This window comes from Rana temporaria, chromosome 6 (assembly GCF_905171775.1).
Source record: "Rana temporaria chromosome 6, aRanTem1.1, whole genome shotgun sequence".
NCBI lineage: Eukaryota > Metazoa > Chordata > Amphibia > Anura > Ranidae > Rana > Rana temporaria.
In genome coordinates, this window is record NC_053494.1 from 199537968 (window position 1) to 199557043 (window position 19076).

Here is a 19076-nt window from a genome sequence, read left to right on the forward strand (position 1 = left end):
TTGCCTGTTTGCACCATGTAATAAACATGGCCTTAATTGATTGGTACAATCCAGTATGGCACAATCAGTAAAATATTGGTAACAGTCTTGCGATGTAAAAGGGGGGGGGGTCTAATAGCTTGACGTGTTTCGTGGCTTCTGCCACTCTTCAGGAGCAGATGTAGGTTAGGTATCTAAAAAAAAATATATAAAAAAAATACTAAAATATATATATATATTTTACAAGATCATGTTCAAATGTATCCATCAAACATTGAAAATGTGGGTATAGCTTACATAATATAAATAGGGAAACCATAAATTGACAGCAAACTTGGCTCCAAGGGAATCCAGGAATCAAGAGACCATACAGAAGAAGGCAGCCTAATATATAATAAAAATGTAATCAATATGAGATATGTAACTGCGCCCCTAGGAGCCAAGTTTGCTGTCCATTTATGATTTTCCTATTTATATTATGTAAGATATATCTATATATATATATATATATATATATATATATATATATATATATATATATATATAGAGATATATATATACATATATATATATATATATATATATATATATATATATATATATGTGTATAGATATATCTATATATATATATATATATATATATATATATATATATATATATTTATATAGATATATATATTTTCAATGTTTGATGTATATATTTGAACATGATCTTGTAAAATATATCTCTGATTGACATTTGTCTTTTAGTGTCCATTTAATGTACTCCTCAACAATGAACTCCCTGAAGAAGACTGCTTTAGTTGTAACGCGTAGGGATATTGTTGTGTTGTAGCACTGCTTTTTTTTAGGAATCATGTATAATTCTTGTTGTTGACATATATGGCTTACTACTTGTATGCATCATGTTTCTATTTTATATGGATTTAAAATGTTTGTATCGCTAAATTCTTTATTTGAACCTAATTTTTCCATTCCCAAGTGTCGTTTGGTGCCTCCAAAGTCCCGTCCTATCTTAAAAATAGTCAATGTTGATTGAGAGAGTTCCACTTTAAGATTTTTTTTTCTCTGTTAAAGCAAATTGAGTCCGACTTTTTGCCTTCTGGATAAACAATATTTTCTGTTCCTTTTAAGTCTGAACTTGATGAACCTCTCCAGTTAAATTGTTACAGAAAAAGAATTATGAGTCCTTATTACTGTGCCAATAGTTCAGCAGCTTAATCATTCTGAGGGATAGTCATTTCTTCTCTGCATGAACTGTAGTCAAATCTCTGAATATTTTTTTTTTTTTATATGGGCCAGTGACCTTAGTGAACCAGATATAATTGTATTATATTGACTTAAAAGTACCTCTTTGTACATCATTGAATGAGACCTCTTTTCACTCTTTCAGTGCCATTTCTCATCTGTGAAAACAGGATACACGTTTGCTGTTGTTACATTTATATGGTAACGTACACAAACGTACACGTACCGTGTTTCCACAAAAGTGAGACCTACCCCAAAAATAAGACCTAGCGTTATTTTCCAGGAGGGCTGCAATATAAGCCCTACCCCGAAAATAAGCCCTAGTTTAAAATGCATGTAAAATCCTATAAGCCACTCTATTACAGGAGTATATAATGTATAATGTGTGTGTTTCTGTAATATAATTGGGGGAAGAGAGCTCCGGTGGGTCACAGAAGAGCAGAGCGGCGCTATAACAAAGGTATTTGGCACAATTATTTTACAGAAACACACATTGTACATTATATACCACTGTAATAGAGTGGATTATAGGATTTTACAAGCATTTTAAATCGGTTCACACTGGGGATTCCTGACAGGCAGGGAGAGAGAGGGGGAGAGAAGACGGCACATTACATGGTAAGACCTACCCTGAAAATAAGCCCTACTGTGTCTTTTGTAGCCAAAATAATATAAGACCCGGCTTATTTTCAGGGAAACACAGTAGCTGTAATCTGCAGTAATAAATCAGAATCCATCATTCACTAATTGTCTAAACAAAACTAAATGCTAAATGTTGAATATACCTGACCTTACTGAAACTTTTATTTTCTCAATTTTTCCCCATCTAGTTTTATGGAGGATGGTTTGCACACCCAATTTACAACAATGGCGACTACAACGAGATAATTAAATCACGAGTGTTAGAAAGGAGCTTAGCGCAAGGCCTGACACAGTCTAGGTGAGAATATGCACAAAACCTTGACTCGTTGAATCCACTGTTTGTAAATTTGTGCAATATTAGGGTGTCATGTTAATCCAAGTGTATTGTATACACATAGGGGTAGATTCAGGTAGGGACCGCGTATTTTTGTGCGGGCGTAACGTATCCTATTTACGTTACGCCTCCGCAACTTTGACAGGCAAGTGCAGTATTCACCAAGCAAAGTTGCGGCAGCGTAGCGTAAATAGGCCGGCGTAAGCCTGCCTAATTCAAATTTGGAAGATGTGTGCGTGTATTATGTTAATGTATTGTGACCCCACGTAAATGACGCTTTTTCCGAACGGCGAATGCGCCGGCCGTGAACGTATCCCAGTGTGCATGCTCCTAATCACGTCGCAAATAGTCAATGCTTTCGACGTGAACGTAATTTATGCAAAGCCCTATTCGTGAACGACTTACGCAAACAACGTAAACTACGCAAAATTCGACGCTGTCCCGACGTCCATACTTAACATTGGCTATGCCTCATATAGCAGAAGTAACGTTATGCCGGAAAAAGCCTTACGCAAACAAAGTAAAAAAATCCGCCGGGCGCGCGTACGTTTCTGAATCGGCGTATCCAGCTCATTTGCATATTCTATGCTGAAATCGACGGAAGCGCCACCTAGCGGCCAGCGTAAATATGCAACTAAGATAGTCGGATCTTTGCCTAATTTCGGCGTATCTTGCTTTCTGAATACAGAAAGAAGATACGCCGGCGCAACTTTGAATTTACGCGGCGTATCAATAGATATGCCAATGTAAATTCTTGCTGAATCTAGCCCATACTGTATATACAACAGGTCTGTGTACTGTTGGGGTACATAAACTGTAGTTAAAATAGTACTAATGCCTTATAATTCCTTTATTTTCATAGAAAGTGCATTTAACAATCAACATAGACCTTGGTGTTTTTTTTTTTACCTGGGAAGAGGGAAGCAGGGGCATGGTTTTCCGAATGTACTCCAATGGACAAACACAGCCCCAGCTGGGAACACGCATGCACAGGGAGAGACTAGCAAACATGGAGAGGAGTGAATCGGGACTGACTAAGTTGCCGGGAAGGGGTAATACATTCTTTGCATGTCTGGACTTCCTGAATTAAAATTTAAAAAAGTGTTAAGTATCACTTTAAGACAGATTTGGGTTTATCCAATTTAGTGTAACCCCCTCTTCTCTCCAGTGTATGACCCAACCCCCGACCCCCGGCGGCCGCGTCATTGGATGTGATTGACAGCAGAACGAGCCAATGGCTGCGCTGCTATCAATCTATCCAATCAATGGCCAGTCTCCGTGAAGAAGAGGATGCCATGGGATGCGCACAGCAGGTGAACGGGCTCAGGTAAGTAAACAGGGGGGCTGGGGGGGCCGTCATTGCCAGGTGTTTTTTCACCTTAATGCATAGGATGCATTAAGGTGAAAAAACACGAACCTTTAGAACCCCTTTAACTTCTCTCCTTCTGTACCAAGTGACCAGGCATAGATCTCTGTAACTCTACCTAACTCCCGGAGACCTATGGAGGTGGACAGCTACGTAAGCAGGGCTCAAGTCCTGAGGGAACGCGTGGGAACAGAGTTCCTGCACTTTTTTCACAGCAGGAACGCAGTTCCCTTTGCAGGACTAGAGCAGCCGAGAGCAGCCAAGCCGCCCGAGCCAATCCTTCACGAATAGGCGATGCCCAAGCCAAGTCACTGTCAGGGGCAGGCGAACCTTAGTAATCCTTTATGTTACTGCCCGCTTCCTGTATATGGATTCATCAGGTAGTATGTGGGTATTCCGTCACTTCCTCGATGCCGCAATGTCTCCTGGGAGCTTTTGTCATTGTTCCCAGGAGACATTGCGGAGGTCTGCCGCCAGTTATCGCAGGATTTAGAAAGAAGCAAGTTCTTTCTAAATCCCGCGATATACAGGAAGCGGCCAGTAACATAAAGGATTACTAAGGTACAGAGGATCGAAAAAAAAAAACATGCGGTTTAGTAATTATGCATATGAGCGTATTATTTTTTATTTATTTTTTGGTGGGGGAGTGGATCTTGGGTGGGAGTTCCCACACTTTTTCCCCCAGGACTTGACCCCTGTACGTAAGGAGTCCAAGCACTGCCCCCCCCCCCCTCTACCGTAGACCCTAACACCTATCGGGTACTATGCCGAGGACTGGCTGCTGTTTCTCCTTGCAGTTACTCATGAACTTTTACTGTAGTGTTGCCACAGATATCCCACATTATGGTTATAGACCACATTAGCAGTATATCTAGACCTCAAATGCACCCCTTTGCATAACTTCAGACCAGGCTCAGAGCAGATGAAACAACGTTTACTGTAGACTTTGGGACATGTACTGTATAACATGTAACAACATTCCGTTCCTAACTGAACATAACTGTGGCTACCCCAGGTTACCTGCATGGTAAAGTCTCTTTCCAAACCTGGCGGTGCACTAACAGAAGTCCATGTTGCAGGGTCCTTTTGGCAATTCAGTGTTCCAGGCACTTTCCCATGCCACCCCAACTTGCCCTGTGCAACCCTAACTTGCCCTGTACCACCCCAATCTGCCCTATGCCACCATAACTTGCCCTATACCACCCCAACCTGCCCAATGCCACCCTAACTTGCCCTGTACCACCCCAACCTTTCCCATGCCATCCCAACTTGCCCTATGCCACCCTAACTTGCACTATACCACCCCAACCTGCCCTGTACCACCCTAACTTGCCCTATACCACCCCAACCTGCCCTATGCAACCCTAACTTGCCCTATACCACCCCAAACTACCCTATATCACCCCAACATGCCCTATACCACCTTAACCTGTCCTATACCACCCCACTACACCAACCTGCCACTATACCACTCTATACTACCCTAACCTGCCACTATACTGCCCTATACTATCATTTACAGGGGCTGGTTTGGGGTGCGCCCCATGCCCGTGTGCTGCCTGCTTGGTGCTGGGCAGCCTAGACAGAGGGGGGGGTGACACCATGTTTTACCGCACCGGGTGACACCAACCCTAGTGATGCCACTGATGCTCCTTAAGGTGTTGGTTCTTAGAGGACTGCAACCAGGGAGTTGTCCTAAACAGAGTGGCATACACTGGTAAGTATTCACTCTCTTTCTTTACTTTTAGACCTCTTGGGTCGTTTTAGGTAGAGCAGTGTTTTCCTTTGATGCAGGGGTCAAGTCCTGGGGAAAAAAGTGTGGGAACTCCCACCCAAGATCCACTCCCCCACCAAAAAAAAAAATTATACGCTCATATGCATAATTACTAAACCCAGGAGACATTGCGGCATCGAGGAAGTGACGGAATACCCGCACACTACCCGATGAATCCATATACAGAAAGCGGCCAGTAACATAAAGGATTACTAAGGTTCGCCTGCCCCTGACAGTGACTCGAGCTGGGCATCGCCGCTAAGTGAAGGACTGGCTCGGGTGGCTCGGGTGCTCTCGGCTGCTCTAGTCCTGCAAAGGGAACTGCGTTCCTGCTGTGAAAAAAGTGCAGGGACTCTGTTCCCACGCGTCCCCGCAGGACTTTAGCCCTGCTTTGATGCCCAAAAATTTTTTTTCCTTTGCTAAGTCCTTGATATAGAGGCTACCCTTTACTTCTTGCCCCGGTGCCAGGAAGTGGAGGGAAATTTCCTGGGAGCTGGGACACGGCAGAAAAGCCTTTCTTTCTGTATGTAAAGTAAGACCTCTGTTGGCTTTTTACTTATGCCTGTTTCTTCTTGCCATTGTGGACAACCCTGTTCCTCAATATCCTGGTAGCAGGGACAAAAAATGTATAGGTGGTTCTCTCAAATGGGGACACAGGATAAAAACATGACACTGGTTCAAAGATTTTCCCGGCATATCCAAAACCAAAAAATAGTTTTGGGCCAGAGATGCACTTTATTGTAGTAACATATTGTGTTTGAATTGCTATCAGGCTTCCTGAATTCACGGAGGAAGAGAAAAAAAGAATTAAAGGAACATACGACTTCTTTGGCTTCAATCACTACACCACTGTGTTGACTTCTCCTATCAATTTTGCCCAAAGCACGCAGTCATATGATGCAGACAGGTAAGAGACATCAACATCTCAGAAAATAGGTACAGGAACTCCACCACGACCCCTCAACCCCCCCTCACTCTTGCAGGGAGATCATACAGTTGGGGTGTGGGCATCCACACTGCACCCCAGAAACACCTGCATCTCCCTTGTCCCCATCCTGCACTCAGTGGGAGCTGCTCAGGAGATCAGATTTGTGGGAAACTGTTGGGAAACAAGCTGTCACATGTAAACACAGAAGCCGGACTTCTGTGTTTACAAGTGAAAATGGTGAGCAGTGAGCAGAGGGCCTGAGCCAGAGGTGGTGGAACTGAGTTCCACCAAGTTCCAGCTTAAAAAAAGCCCTGTATATACAGTGGAACCTCGGATTACGCGCATAATCCGTTCCAGGGGAATGCTTGTAATCCAAAGTACTCTCATATCAAAGTGAGTTTCCCCATTGAAGTCAATGGAAACGAAAATAATTAGTTCCGCATTGACTTCAATGGCATACAATACTGCTGGAGAGCCTCGGAAACGGTCGCTAAGGCCAAAGGACACCTTGGAAAACCTCGGAAAGACTCCGTTCACAAGTCTTTCCGAGGTTTGCCAAGGTCAGCTGAGCTGTTCTCGGGCCTTGCTGTGCAGTTCCCGAACGGCAACAATCAGCTGTGATTGGCGCCGTTCAGCTCCGCTCGACTCAGGCGCGCTCGACTCAGGCGCCCCCCCCCCCCCACCTCAGTCCAAACACGATACTGCACATCGCTTTGGCCTGAATCGTGCTCATTTTGCGAGACAACACTCGCAAATCAAGTTACGATTTTTAAAAATACAGTGCTCGTATTGCAAAACGCTCGTTAACCGCATTACTCGCAATCCGAGGTTCCACTGTAATTCCAAAACTCCACTTTTCCTTTCCAAACACAACACCATGGCCCTCAATACAACGAAACTATAGTAAGCTATAGATATTATCTTTATTTTCTGCCCTGGGGTGTAGGTGACGCTAGTATGTTTGCAGGTCACTTATTTACAGAGTGGAATAGTGTGCATAAAATATATTTAAAGGGTTTGTAAAGGAATTTTTTTTTATCTTACTAGCTTCCTTTACCTTAATGCAGTGCTGTTTTCATGTCCTCATTGTTCGTTTTTTGCTCTAAAGTTGCTGTAATTCTTTTCTGATCTCCACACTTCCTGGTTGTCTGTTTCCTGATGACCACAGTGCGGGGAGCTTTCTCTCTGTGGTCACTAATCAAGGAGGTGTGATTACTGTGTGTCTAAAACCCCACAGCGCCAATCAGTTTCATTTTCCAAACCATCACTGCCCTGTATTGGCTCTGTGGCTCTGTACATCACAGAAGCAGGAAACAACATGCAAAAACGAAACTAGAAACTGTAGGTACATTTTTTTATCTTTATTTTTATCTATTTTTAATCATTTTTCAAAGGAATCAGTTAACTATTATGTCTCTATACCCTGTAAACAGTCATTTCAGCAAAAAAAAAAATGGTTCCTTTACAACTCCTTTAAAGCGATTTATGACTAAATTGCTGCAACTACCAGATTATCTCTTTTGATTTTATGACAGCACTAAAAAATATGACGAGACTCTAATTGCTAAAGTCACACCGTTTTAAGAGAACCAGTCTTCACTGTGTTGGCGTGCTTATGAAAGAATTAATAGGTAGATTCACAAAGAGTTAGGTCGGCTTATCAGTAGATAAGCTGACCTAACTCTGAATCTACGCCGGCGTTTGTTTAAGTGTATTCTCTAACAGAGATGCACTTAAACAAAGCTAAGTTAGGCCGGCTTGCGCCGTTCTATCTTAGCTTGCAATGTTTCTGTTGGCCGCTAGATGGCGCATCCATTGCGGCCGGCGTAGATTATGTAAATTAGGGATTAGGCCGATTCACGAACGAACGGCAGGCCTACACCGTCGCATTACGTTGTTTCCGTAAGGGATAGGCCGCCTAAAGTTATTCCACCTATGAGGTGGAATAACAATGTTAAGTATGGCCGCCGTTCCCGCCGCGAGGTTCGAATTTGTTACTTTGTTTGCGCAAGTAGTCCGCGAATCGGGATTTACGTAGTTTACGTACACATCTAAATCAATAGGCCCGTACGGCGTACTTAGCCGCAATGCGCACTGGGAAATGTAGTCGCCCGGCGCATGCGCAGTGTCAAAAAACGTCAAAAACGTGGGGTCAAGCCTCATTACCATGAAACACGCCCCCCTCCAAGCAATTTGAATTAGGCGCCCTTACGCCCGCTCGTTTTAGGCTACACCGCCGTAGATTAGCAGGTGAGTGGTTTGAGAATCACTACTAGCCTAACTAATTTACGGCGGTGTAGCCTAAACAGGCTAGGCTAGGCCGTCCTAAAGTTAGGGCAATGTTTGTGAATCTACCTATAAGTATCTCTGCTTTTGTTGATATTTTTGCATAAGTCCAATGAGGTTTGGTTTGATTTCAGGTCTTTTTTCAACTCTAAAGGCCCGTACACACGATCGGATTATCCGAGGGGAATTGTGTGATGGCAAGTTGTTGTCGGAAAATCCGACCGTTTGTACGCTCCATCGGACAATTGTTGTCGGATTTCCCACCAACAAATGTTGGATAGCACGCTTTCAAATTTTCCGGCAACAAATGTGTGCAGAAGCCCTTCAGACAAAAGTCCTACGCTTTGTCCGCTTAAAATCCGATCGTGTGTACCAGGCTTAAAGCGGTAGTTCACCCTAATTGGCAACTTTTTCTGTTTCAAACCAGCTTCCACAGTACGCTCTGCATCCGTTTTTTTTTTTTTTAATTGGCCTCCTTACCTTTGAACGAGGGCCTTTAGTGAGCTGTCACTCACTTTTCCCCGCGGGAGTGGGCGTGGCTTTCAATCCCCACCAGCGCTATGTCTCCTGGGAGTTAGTCCTGAGAATCCCAGGAGACGCGCCGTGTTAGAAAATCCCGCGATATCTCGCGGGTCACGTGACTAGTAACTTGTCTGCTAGTCACAGCGGGGAGTGTCCTTTTCAGGACGCTGCCGGCCGTTGTCCTAGCAACGACGCAGTGTTGACGGCGCTGCTCGCCGTCACACTGTGCGTGCGCCTGATACAATCACCGCATCCCGGAAGGGCTTCAGGAGGGCTTCAGAGTGCCCGCAGTCAAGATGGCAATGTCCATCATCGATTTTTATAAAATATTCTTTTGGGGGAAATCGTCTTCGTAGCGGCTGCAAGCAGGAGACTGGTGAGTACAATTTTCGTTGTACCATCAGTGTTACAAAAACTTCTTTAAAAAAAACGGTTTTCCAGCAGAACTCCCGCTTTAAGGCCCAAAGACCTATGAAATGTACATTATCTCACAAAAGTATTTTTGTAAATATTTTATTCTATCTTTTAATGTGACAACACTGAAGAAATTACACTTTGCTACAATGTAAACTTTGATATGACGCTGAGCTTCTTTGGTAGACCATGGCGAGACCTGTTGTGAGTGGAACCTGTCCTGTTAAACCGCTGTATGGTCTTGGCCACCATGCTGCAGCTCAGTTTCAGGGTCTTGGCGATCTTCTTGTAGCCTAGGCCATCTTTATGTAGAGCAACAATTCTTTTTCCAGATCCTCAGAGAGGCCATGAGGGGCCATGTTGAACTTCCAGTGACCGATATGAGAGAGTGTGAGCAATGACACCAAATTTAACACACCTGCTCCCCATTCACACCTGAGACCTAACGAGTCACATGACATTGGGGAGGTAAAATGGCTAATTGGGCTCAATTTGGACATTTTCACTTAGGTGTGTACTCACTTTTGGACGGTGCTTGTTATACAAGCTGTACACTCACTACTTTACATTGTAGCAAAGTGTCATTTCTTCAGTGTTGTCACATGAAAAGATATAGTAAAATATTTACAAAAATGTGAGGGGTGTACTTACTTTTGTGAGATACTGTAGTTGCTCACATCAAGTTATAATGTCTATGATTAAATATATTTTGTTGCTACAGTTTACTACTATGGTTTACCATATGAAAAGAGAAGTTTTTTTTGGAATCATACTTACCTAAGGGGATGCAGCATTGTTTTGATGCTGCATCTGTCCCCCGCCAGCTTTAAGACTGAGAACCAATCAATCAAACATCGCTGATCACTCAGTTCCCCCCCACCACCACCACGCTCACTGGAGTGCTGGGCTGTGGAGGGGGTGGGAGCTGCGGGCTCAGGCTTTCTGGGAGGTCTGCTGCTTCTCAATTTTTTTGTCTCCTCACAAGTTGGGGGAAGATAGGAGGCCTGTAAGTGTAAAGCCCTGTACACACGATCGGTTTGTCTGATGAAAACGGTTTGTTTTCCATCGGTGAAAAAAAATAGAACATGTTTTAAAATTTTCCTATGGATAAAAAAAACGAAAAAAAAAAAACGATCGTCTGTGTAGAACTCCATCGGAGAAAAATCCACACATGCTCAGAATCAAGTTGACGCATGCTCGGAAGCATTAAACTTCATTTTTCTCAGCACGTCGTAGTGTTTTACGTCACCGCGTTTTGGCACGGTTTGGATTTTGGACTCATGGTGTGTAGGCAAGACTGATGAAAGTCAGCTTCATCGGATATCCGATGAAAAAATCCATCGGATTAGATTCCATCAGATATCCGATCGTGTGTACAGGGCATTAGTTAAATGCAGCATAGAAAAATCACCACCAGACATGGGTAAGCTATGTGGCAGAGGCATGTAAATCTCATACCTGGATGGCAGAAATTTGAATCATTTGGCAGGTAAAAAGCTTGCATATATGTATTTTGTTGTTTTTTTTTTTTTTTACTGTTTCCCTGGAGTGTAGTTTTAAACAAAGATCCATAGGTGATATACTGTATATGTTGTGTTCTGAAAGCATGTTTGCTGAAAATTTCAATAAATGACACTGAGATGCCTTGACCTAGGGGAGTGACAACTATGACTGACCGCAGCTGGCTTGGCTCCGGTTCTATTTGGCTCAAAGTGACTCCTTTTGGCTTCCGGAGGATTTTGAATTGGATAAAGGAACAATACAACAACCCCCCTATTTATGTGACGGAGAATGGAATTTCTGAACGCGAGACAGACCTAAATGACAAATGGCGGAATCACTACTTCAAGCACTACATCAACGAGGCTCTGAAAGGTACGAGAAAAATAAGCTTTGCAGTATTTTAGAAGAGAACTCCACTTAAAGAGTAAGGCCCAGATTCTCGTAGATGGGCGTAAAACTCCACGGGCATAACGTATCTCATTTACGTTACGCCGCCGCAAGTTTTACAGGCAAGTGCTTTATTCACAAAGAACTTGCCTGTAAAGTTGCGGCGGCGTAGTGTAAATCACCCGGCGCAAGCCCGCCTAATTAAAATTAGCCGGGTAGGGGGCGTGGAGCATTTAAAATAAGCGCGTTCCCGCGCCGAACGTACTGCGCATGCGCCATCCGGAAAATATCCCAGGGTGCATTGCTCCAAATGACGTCGCAAGGACGTCATTGGTTTCGACGTGAACGTAAATGGCTTCCAGCCCCATTCATGGACGACTTACGCAAACAACGTAAATTTTAAAATTTCGACGCGGGAACGACGGCCATACTTAACATTGGTTGCCCCTCATATAGCAGGGGCAACTTTACGCCGCGCAAACCTAACGTAAACGTCGTAACTTCACTGCGTCGACCGCGGGTATGTTCAGGAATTTGCGTATCTAGCTAATTTGCATACTCAACGAGTAAAACGACGGAGGCGACACCTAGCGGCCAAAAAAAAAATTACATTTAAGATCCGACAGCATAAGAGCCTTACGCCTGTCGGATCTAATGGATATCTATGCGTAACTGATTCTAAGAATCAGTCGCATAGATACGACGGCCCAGATTAGGACTAACGACGGCGTACATGGCGTTGCGCCGTCGTAAGCTCTTTGAGAATCTGGGCCAAATAGTTTTGTGGGAGCTCTATCAACATGTTGGTTTTTTTCCCCCTCGTTAAAGCGTACACACGACTGTTTTTCCCGACGTGAAAAAAGACAACGTGAAAAACGACGAGAAAAAAGCAGATTCTAAATTTTTAACGCCCATTTTTCTCATCGAGAAAAATGCTCTGGAGCCTACACACGACCGTTTTTTCACGACCAATTAAAAGAATTGCATTTTTCTCATCATGAAAAACGGTCGTGTGTACGCAGCATAATAGTTTTCAAATTCGAAAACGTTTTCGATATCGAATAGTTTTCCAATTTCCAAAGAGAATAAAATAGAACAGAAAATAAAGGAATAGAAAAGAAAATATATATATATATATATATATATATATATATATATTCTATTCTATTCCTTTAGTTTCTATTCTATTATATTTTTTTGGGAAATTGGAAAACTATTCCAAATTGAAAAGTTTTCAAATTTGAAAACTTTTCTAATTAGAAAACTATTCAAAATTGATTCGAAAACGATTAAAAATATATTCAAAAACGCTTCAAATTCGAAAACTATTCAAAACTGATTCAAAAACTTTTCTAATCGATTTGAAAACGAATAAACAAAATAAATTTCCGAAAACAAATTAAACAAATAAAATGTAACTAAACTAATTTATGTAAATAACGAATCAAATCAAATTTTTTTTTGTTCTACACATGTCTAATAAATATAAGAACTTTAGGGGTAGATCCACGTACAACGGCGCATTAGTGCGCCGAGCGTAGCGTATCTAAGATACACTACGCCGCTGTAACTTACTTTTTTTCTTTTGAATCCTCAACGAATTTGCGCCGTAAGTTACGGCGGCGTAGTGTATCTCTTGCGGCGTAAGGGCGCGGAATTCAAATGGATATAATGGGGGCGTGTTTTATGTAAATAAGTTGTGACCCGACGTAAACAACGTTTTTTTTTAACTGCGCATGCGCCGTCCCTGGGGGTATCCAAGTGCGCATGCTCGAAATTTAACCGGAACTAGCCAATGCTTACGACGGTGACGTCATTCTACGCAAATTCCTATTCGCGAACGACTTACGCAAACAACGTAAAAAATTAAAAATTGTACGCGGGAACAACGGCCATACTTAACATTGAGTACACCACCATAAGCACCTTTAACTATACGCCAGAAAAAGCCGAACGAAAAGACGTAAAAAAATGCGCCGGGCCGACGTACGTTCGTGGATCGCCGTAACTAGCTAATTTGCATACTCAATGCGTATTTCGACGGGAACGCCACCTCTCGGCCGCCGAAAAATTGCAGCTTAGATCCGACGGCGTACTATGCCTGTCGGATCGATCCCAGATGCCGTCGTATCTTGTTTTGTGGATACAAAACAAAGATACGACGCAGTAAATTTAAAATTACGCCGGCGTATCAGTAGATGCGCCGGCGTAATCCTTTTGTGGATCTGCCCCTTAGAGTACATATGTCCTGACTATTTACAATTTCAGTTAAAGTGGTTCTAAAATAAGGTTTTTTACCTTAATGCATTCCATGTGAAGAGTTGATTTCAGTTAACACCCGAGAAAAGAAAAACTGATCAGTCTTTACAACAGCAGAGCTGAAGAAAAGCTGTCCATCCTCCTAGCAATAAACTTTGGTTATATTCTGGGCCGACCTACAGATTTTTTTTCTTTGTCAGTGTCTAGTCCTCCTGTAGGTGACAATATAACCCAAAGGTTTAATATTTCCTGTGTCCCTCAAACGACAAGAAAATAGAACTATAACATTCCTGAGATCATTGTAGGTCCATAGGACCAAGTATTAGTGACTGAGGTTAAAGTCAAGTCAATATTCCAATCGCACTCGTTCCTGGTAAAACGGCTCATAGAGAAAAGGTGGGTCCTGAAACGATCACCAGCTGGGCATTGGAACCATCAAACAACTGAACAAAATTGTTTTTGATAAACCTTGAGCTACCGTCGTGATATTAACATCCAGGGTTCTCACTTGGTAGCGAGATCCTTGGACTGTTGTTTTCATATTTCCATTTTTTTTGTGTTTATTTCATTATTAGCATTTATTTGATTTGTTTTTTTATTATTTTTCATTTATATTTATTTTCATATTTATCTTTATTTTATTATTCATATTTTTTTTATTTTAGTATATTTGTTTTTATTTTATTTTTATTGTATTTTTAGAATTATTTCACATGTATTTGTATTTTTATTTATATTGATTTTTATTATTTTTGCATATGCATTTTTCCTTTTTTTTCTGTTGTTTTTCTTTTCTTCTCTTCTTTTTTTCTTTTCTTTTCCTTTTTTTCTTAGTTGTTCTTTTTTTTTGTTTTTTCTTGGTTCTTAGTTTTAGGTTTTTCTTCTTTTTTCTTTGAAATTTTATTTCTGTGCTACTTCCTGGCTAGTCTCTCCACGAGGCAGCTTGCTTTCCAAGCCTCGCTCTCACACTCCTTTACACCTATTTGTTTTGCCTGGTGCGGCACCGCCTCAACGCCACTGGTATCTGTGACGACGGCGGCCATCCACTTAGGCGTCCTCCTAGATCTCCTGAAGGGGGCCTTTACTGTGACTGCTATTCAGAGCATAATGTGGGTGCTGGTGGACGTAAAGCAGGGATCCTCAATCTACGGCCCTCCAGATGTTGCGGAAATACACGTCCCATGAGGCATTGTAAAACTCTGACATTCACAGACATGACTAGGCATGATGGGAACTGTAGTTCCTGAACAACTGGAGGGCCGTAGTTTGAAGACCCCTGGCGTAAAGTGTATCCTGAATTAACTAACATCTGGTAAATCCAGCCCCTCTTCAGAAGGAAATTATACAACAATAAACCAATACAGAACAAGTTCAAAAACCCTTAACTTCGAGTAACCTGGCTGTATCTCATAGTCAACCATTATTTCAAATGGTACTTTTTTTCTACACATTAGTACACATTTCTTGTTAGCAAGTCGGGCTGTATGATGTTTTTCTATTTTTCTTTTTTATATAAAGGGGTAAATACCATAGAAAATATGCCATTTGTTAAATATGACCTTTTTGGGGTTTTTCCACAGCGGTTAAGCATGATGGTGTGGACATCCGTGGTTATACTGCATGGTGCCTTATGGATAATTTTGAGTGGTCAACAGGTTTCTCAGAAAGGTTTGGTTTGTATTACACCAATTACAGTGACCCAAATCTGACGCGCATCCCAAAGGAGTCCATCAAGTATTACAGAAATCTCATCCAGTGCAATGGATTCCCAGACCCGGACAGCAATCATCCATGTCTAGGGCTGGATCAGGAACCTACAGGTGAGCCATAGAAAATATACAGAGAAGGAACATTCCCTTCAAGCTTTTACTGCCTGCAAACCCCGGTGTCCTGGTTACTGGAATGTGTATTCCAGTTATATGCTGCCTCTTGAGTATGATGGACATTTGCAATGTTATATTACAGCCTTATAAAACCATAAAGCATTGCACAAGCATAAAAAGAAAATTCCTGTTGATATCACCATAATGTTGCATCATCAATAACTGTACATTTTGCAAAAGAGTCACTTAACCACTTAAGACCCGGACCAAAATGCAGGTAAAGGACCCGGCCAGTTTTTGCGATTCGGCACTGCGTCGCTTTAACTGACAATTGCGCGGCCGTGCGACGTGGCTCCCAAACAATATTGGCGTCCTTTTTTTCCCACAAATAGAGCTTTCTTTTGGTGGTATTTGATCACCTCTGCGGTTTCTATTTTTTGCGCTATAAACAAAAATAGAGCGACAATTTTGAAAAAAATGCAATGTTTTTTCCTTTTTGCTATAATAAATATCCCCCAAAAATATTGGGGATTGGCTATGGCCGCTCGCTGTATCACGGGAGGGCGCCCGCAATTACTCGCCACTAAGGTTGAGCTCTGGCGTGTTCGCATAGAACACCTGCAGAGCCCGCCAGGAAGTGTGCATGGTGCTGTGCTAATCACAGCCAGGGAGACATTTCCCGATGCTCGGCTGCAGGGATCGTGAAATGTCTCCCTGGCTGTGATTAGCGCAGCGCCGTGCACACTTCCTGGCGGGCTCCGCACGTGTACTATGCGAACACGCCAGAGCTCATCCTTACTCGCCACCATGCGAGCTCTCTCGCATGACTGTGATCAGTACTTGCAGGGAGGACCAAAGACAGCCGCCGGGGGACCCCAGAAGACGAGGATCGGGGCCACTCTGTGCAAAACGAACTGCACAGTGGAGGTAAGTATAACATGTTTGTTATTTTAAAGGAAAAAAAAATTCCTTTACTAACCCTTTAAGTGTAATGTTATAGATGCATCTATCTACAATTTCTTAAAGTCTTGTTTTTATAAATTTCATTTGTTGCTTTCCACCCACAGCCACAACACGTAGGCCAGATCTGACCACTGAGACCACTAAGACCCCTGAGACCCCCGACACTCCAAAATCCACCAGCGTCAGTTTCCTGGGACTGGACATCTCTACAGAGGACGCCATGATTGCGCTGTACGTGGAGTTTGCCCTTGTACTCGCCTCCGTCATCGGCATTATTGTGTTTATAGTGATGTACAGCAAGCTGAAGAAGAAGTTAAAGATAGCTGAATTATTTTAGGATGCAGATACCGGCAATGCATTGAAATGAATGTTTGCTTAATTGTTTCTGTACATTGTAAAAACTGCCTGAATGGAACCAATTATGTAATAAATTAAGAGAGTTCATTTTGTACAACTAAAATTCTTCATAAGGAGAGTCTATACTGGTAAAATAATTTTGCTGAAAGCCTTGGTTATGTTACACCCACACTGCACTAATGCGTTTTGGATAACATTATTAAAAATAAAAGGCATTTTTCAAAAAGCATGGCATGCCTAAGCATAGGGACACATGACTACTAAACTCATCTGCTAGAAAAATACTCGGGGTAGATCCACGTACAACGGCGCATTATTGCGCCGGGCGTAGCGTATCTAAGATACACTACGCCGCTGTAACTTACTTTTTTTTGTTTCGAATCCTCAACGAATTCTCGCCATAAGTTACGGCGGCGTAGTGTATCTTTTGCGGTGTAAGGGCGTGGAATTCAAATGGAAGTTATGGGGGCGTGTTTTATGTAAATACGTCGTGACCCGACGTAAACAACGTTTTTTTTTAACTGCGCATGCGCCGTTTCTGGGGGTATCCCAGTGTGCATGCTCGAAATTTAACCGGAACAAGCCAATGCTTACAACGGTGACGTCATTCTACGCAAATCCCTATTCGCGAACGACTTACGCAAACGACGTAAAAAATTCAAGATTGTACGCGGGAACGACGGCCATACTTAACATTGAGTACGCCTCATAACAACAGCTTTAACTATACGCCGGAAAAAGCCGAACGCAAACGACGTAAAAAAATGCGCCGGACGGACGGACGTTCGTGGATCGCCGTAAATAGCTAATTTGCATACTCGACGCGGATTTCGACGGAAACACCACCTAGCGGCCGCCGAAAAATTGCATCCAAGATCCGACGGCGTACTAAGACGTACGCCTGTCGGATCGATCCCAGATGCCGTCGGATCTTGTTTTGTGGATCTGCCCCTCCCTCTTCACAGACAGAGCACCCAGGTGTGACCTGGTCCTACAGCGTGCGTTTTTATTCTTATTTTCACAGAATTACACATTAAAGGAGAGGTTCACCCTAAAAACGACTTTCTAGTATTACATTGGCCCCCCACATTACAATACAATTATGCCTATTATGTTTGTTTGTATGCTGTACATACCTTGGTACAGCTAATTCACCCGTGGCTTCCGGGTTGCGAGTCCCGTGGGAGTGGGCGTTCCTAACATGCTGGTGATTGACGTGATGACCAAAAACAAGCTCCCCCCCCCCGTCGCGTAAGCTGCGTCACGATTGCCGAAAGGAGCCGAACGGCGGTGCGCAGGCACAGTAGAGCCCCGACTCGCCGTTCGGCTCCTTTCGCCAATTGTGACGCAGCTTACGCGACGGGGGAAGCTCGTTTTTTGTCATCACGTCAATCACCAGCATGTTAGGAACATGTTAGGGTGAACCTCCGCTTTAATGTCTAAACCGCTGGCAACAAAAGTGAGTACACCCTTAAGTGAAAATGTCCAAATTAGACCCAAAATATCAATATTTTGTGTGGCCACCATTATTTTCCAGCACTGCCATAACCCTCTTGGGCATGAAGTTCACCAGAGCTTCACAGGTTGCCACTGGAGTCCTCTTCCACTCCTCCATGACGACATCACAGAGCTGGTGAATGTTAGAGACCTTGCGCTCTCCCACCTTCCGTTTGAGGAGTCCCACAGATGCTCAATAGGGTTTAGGTCTGGAGACATGCTTGGCCAGTCCATCACCTTTACCCTCAGCTTCTTTAGCCAGGCAGTGGTCACCTTGGAGGTGTATTTGGTGTCGTTATCATGTTGGACTACTGCCCTGCAGCCCAGTCTCTAAAGGAAGGAGGATCATGCTCTGCTTCAGTGTCATAGGATATGTTGGCATTCATGGTTCCCTCAATGATCTGTAGCTCCCCAGTGCTGGCAGCACACATGCAGCCCCAGACCATGACACTCCCACCACCATGCTTGACTGTAGGCAAGACACACTTGTCTTTGTACTCCTCACCCCACAGAAAATCAGATCGTGTATATGAGGCTTTAGACTTTGGTCTAGCAGTGTCCATTCACCTAGAGATGGCGTATAACCCAGTAAGTTTCTTTATCATACATCACGGGACACAGAGTTGGGCTCTTATTCATTACTATCAATACTTCGTTGACACCACCAATTGTGGAAGAGTTCCACATCTTTATTGCCCTGAATGAAAAACCCCCTGCGCATCTTAAAGGCTAAACTGCTTCTCTTCCAGTCTCATCGTGTGGCCCCGTGTATTCTTACACCTCCTAAGACTGAA

At 43.0% G+C, this 19076-nt stretch overlaps 1 protein-coding gene across 1 annotated transcript in view; it reads left to right on the forward strand.

Moving 5' to 3' along the window:
• LOC120944145 (lactase-phlorizin hydrolase-like) overlaps positions 1-16882 on the forward strand; it is a 69158-nt gene extending 52276 nt beyond the window's left edge. Inside the window, exons 13-17 of the mRNA XM_040358058.1 lie at positions 2058-2167; positions 6116-6250; positions 11148-11368; positions 15223-15462; positions 16533-16882. Coding sequence (XP_040213992.1) covers positions 2058-2167; positions 6116-6250; positions 11148-11368; positions 15223-15462; positions 16533-16765 — 939 coding nt within the window. The 3' untranslated portion in view covers positions 16766-16882. The remainder of the gene's footprint in view (positions 1-2057; positions 2168-6115; positions 6251-11147; positions 11369-15222; positions 15463-16532) is intronic.
• The last annotated feature ends 2194 nt before the right edge of the window (positions 16883-19076 follow it).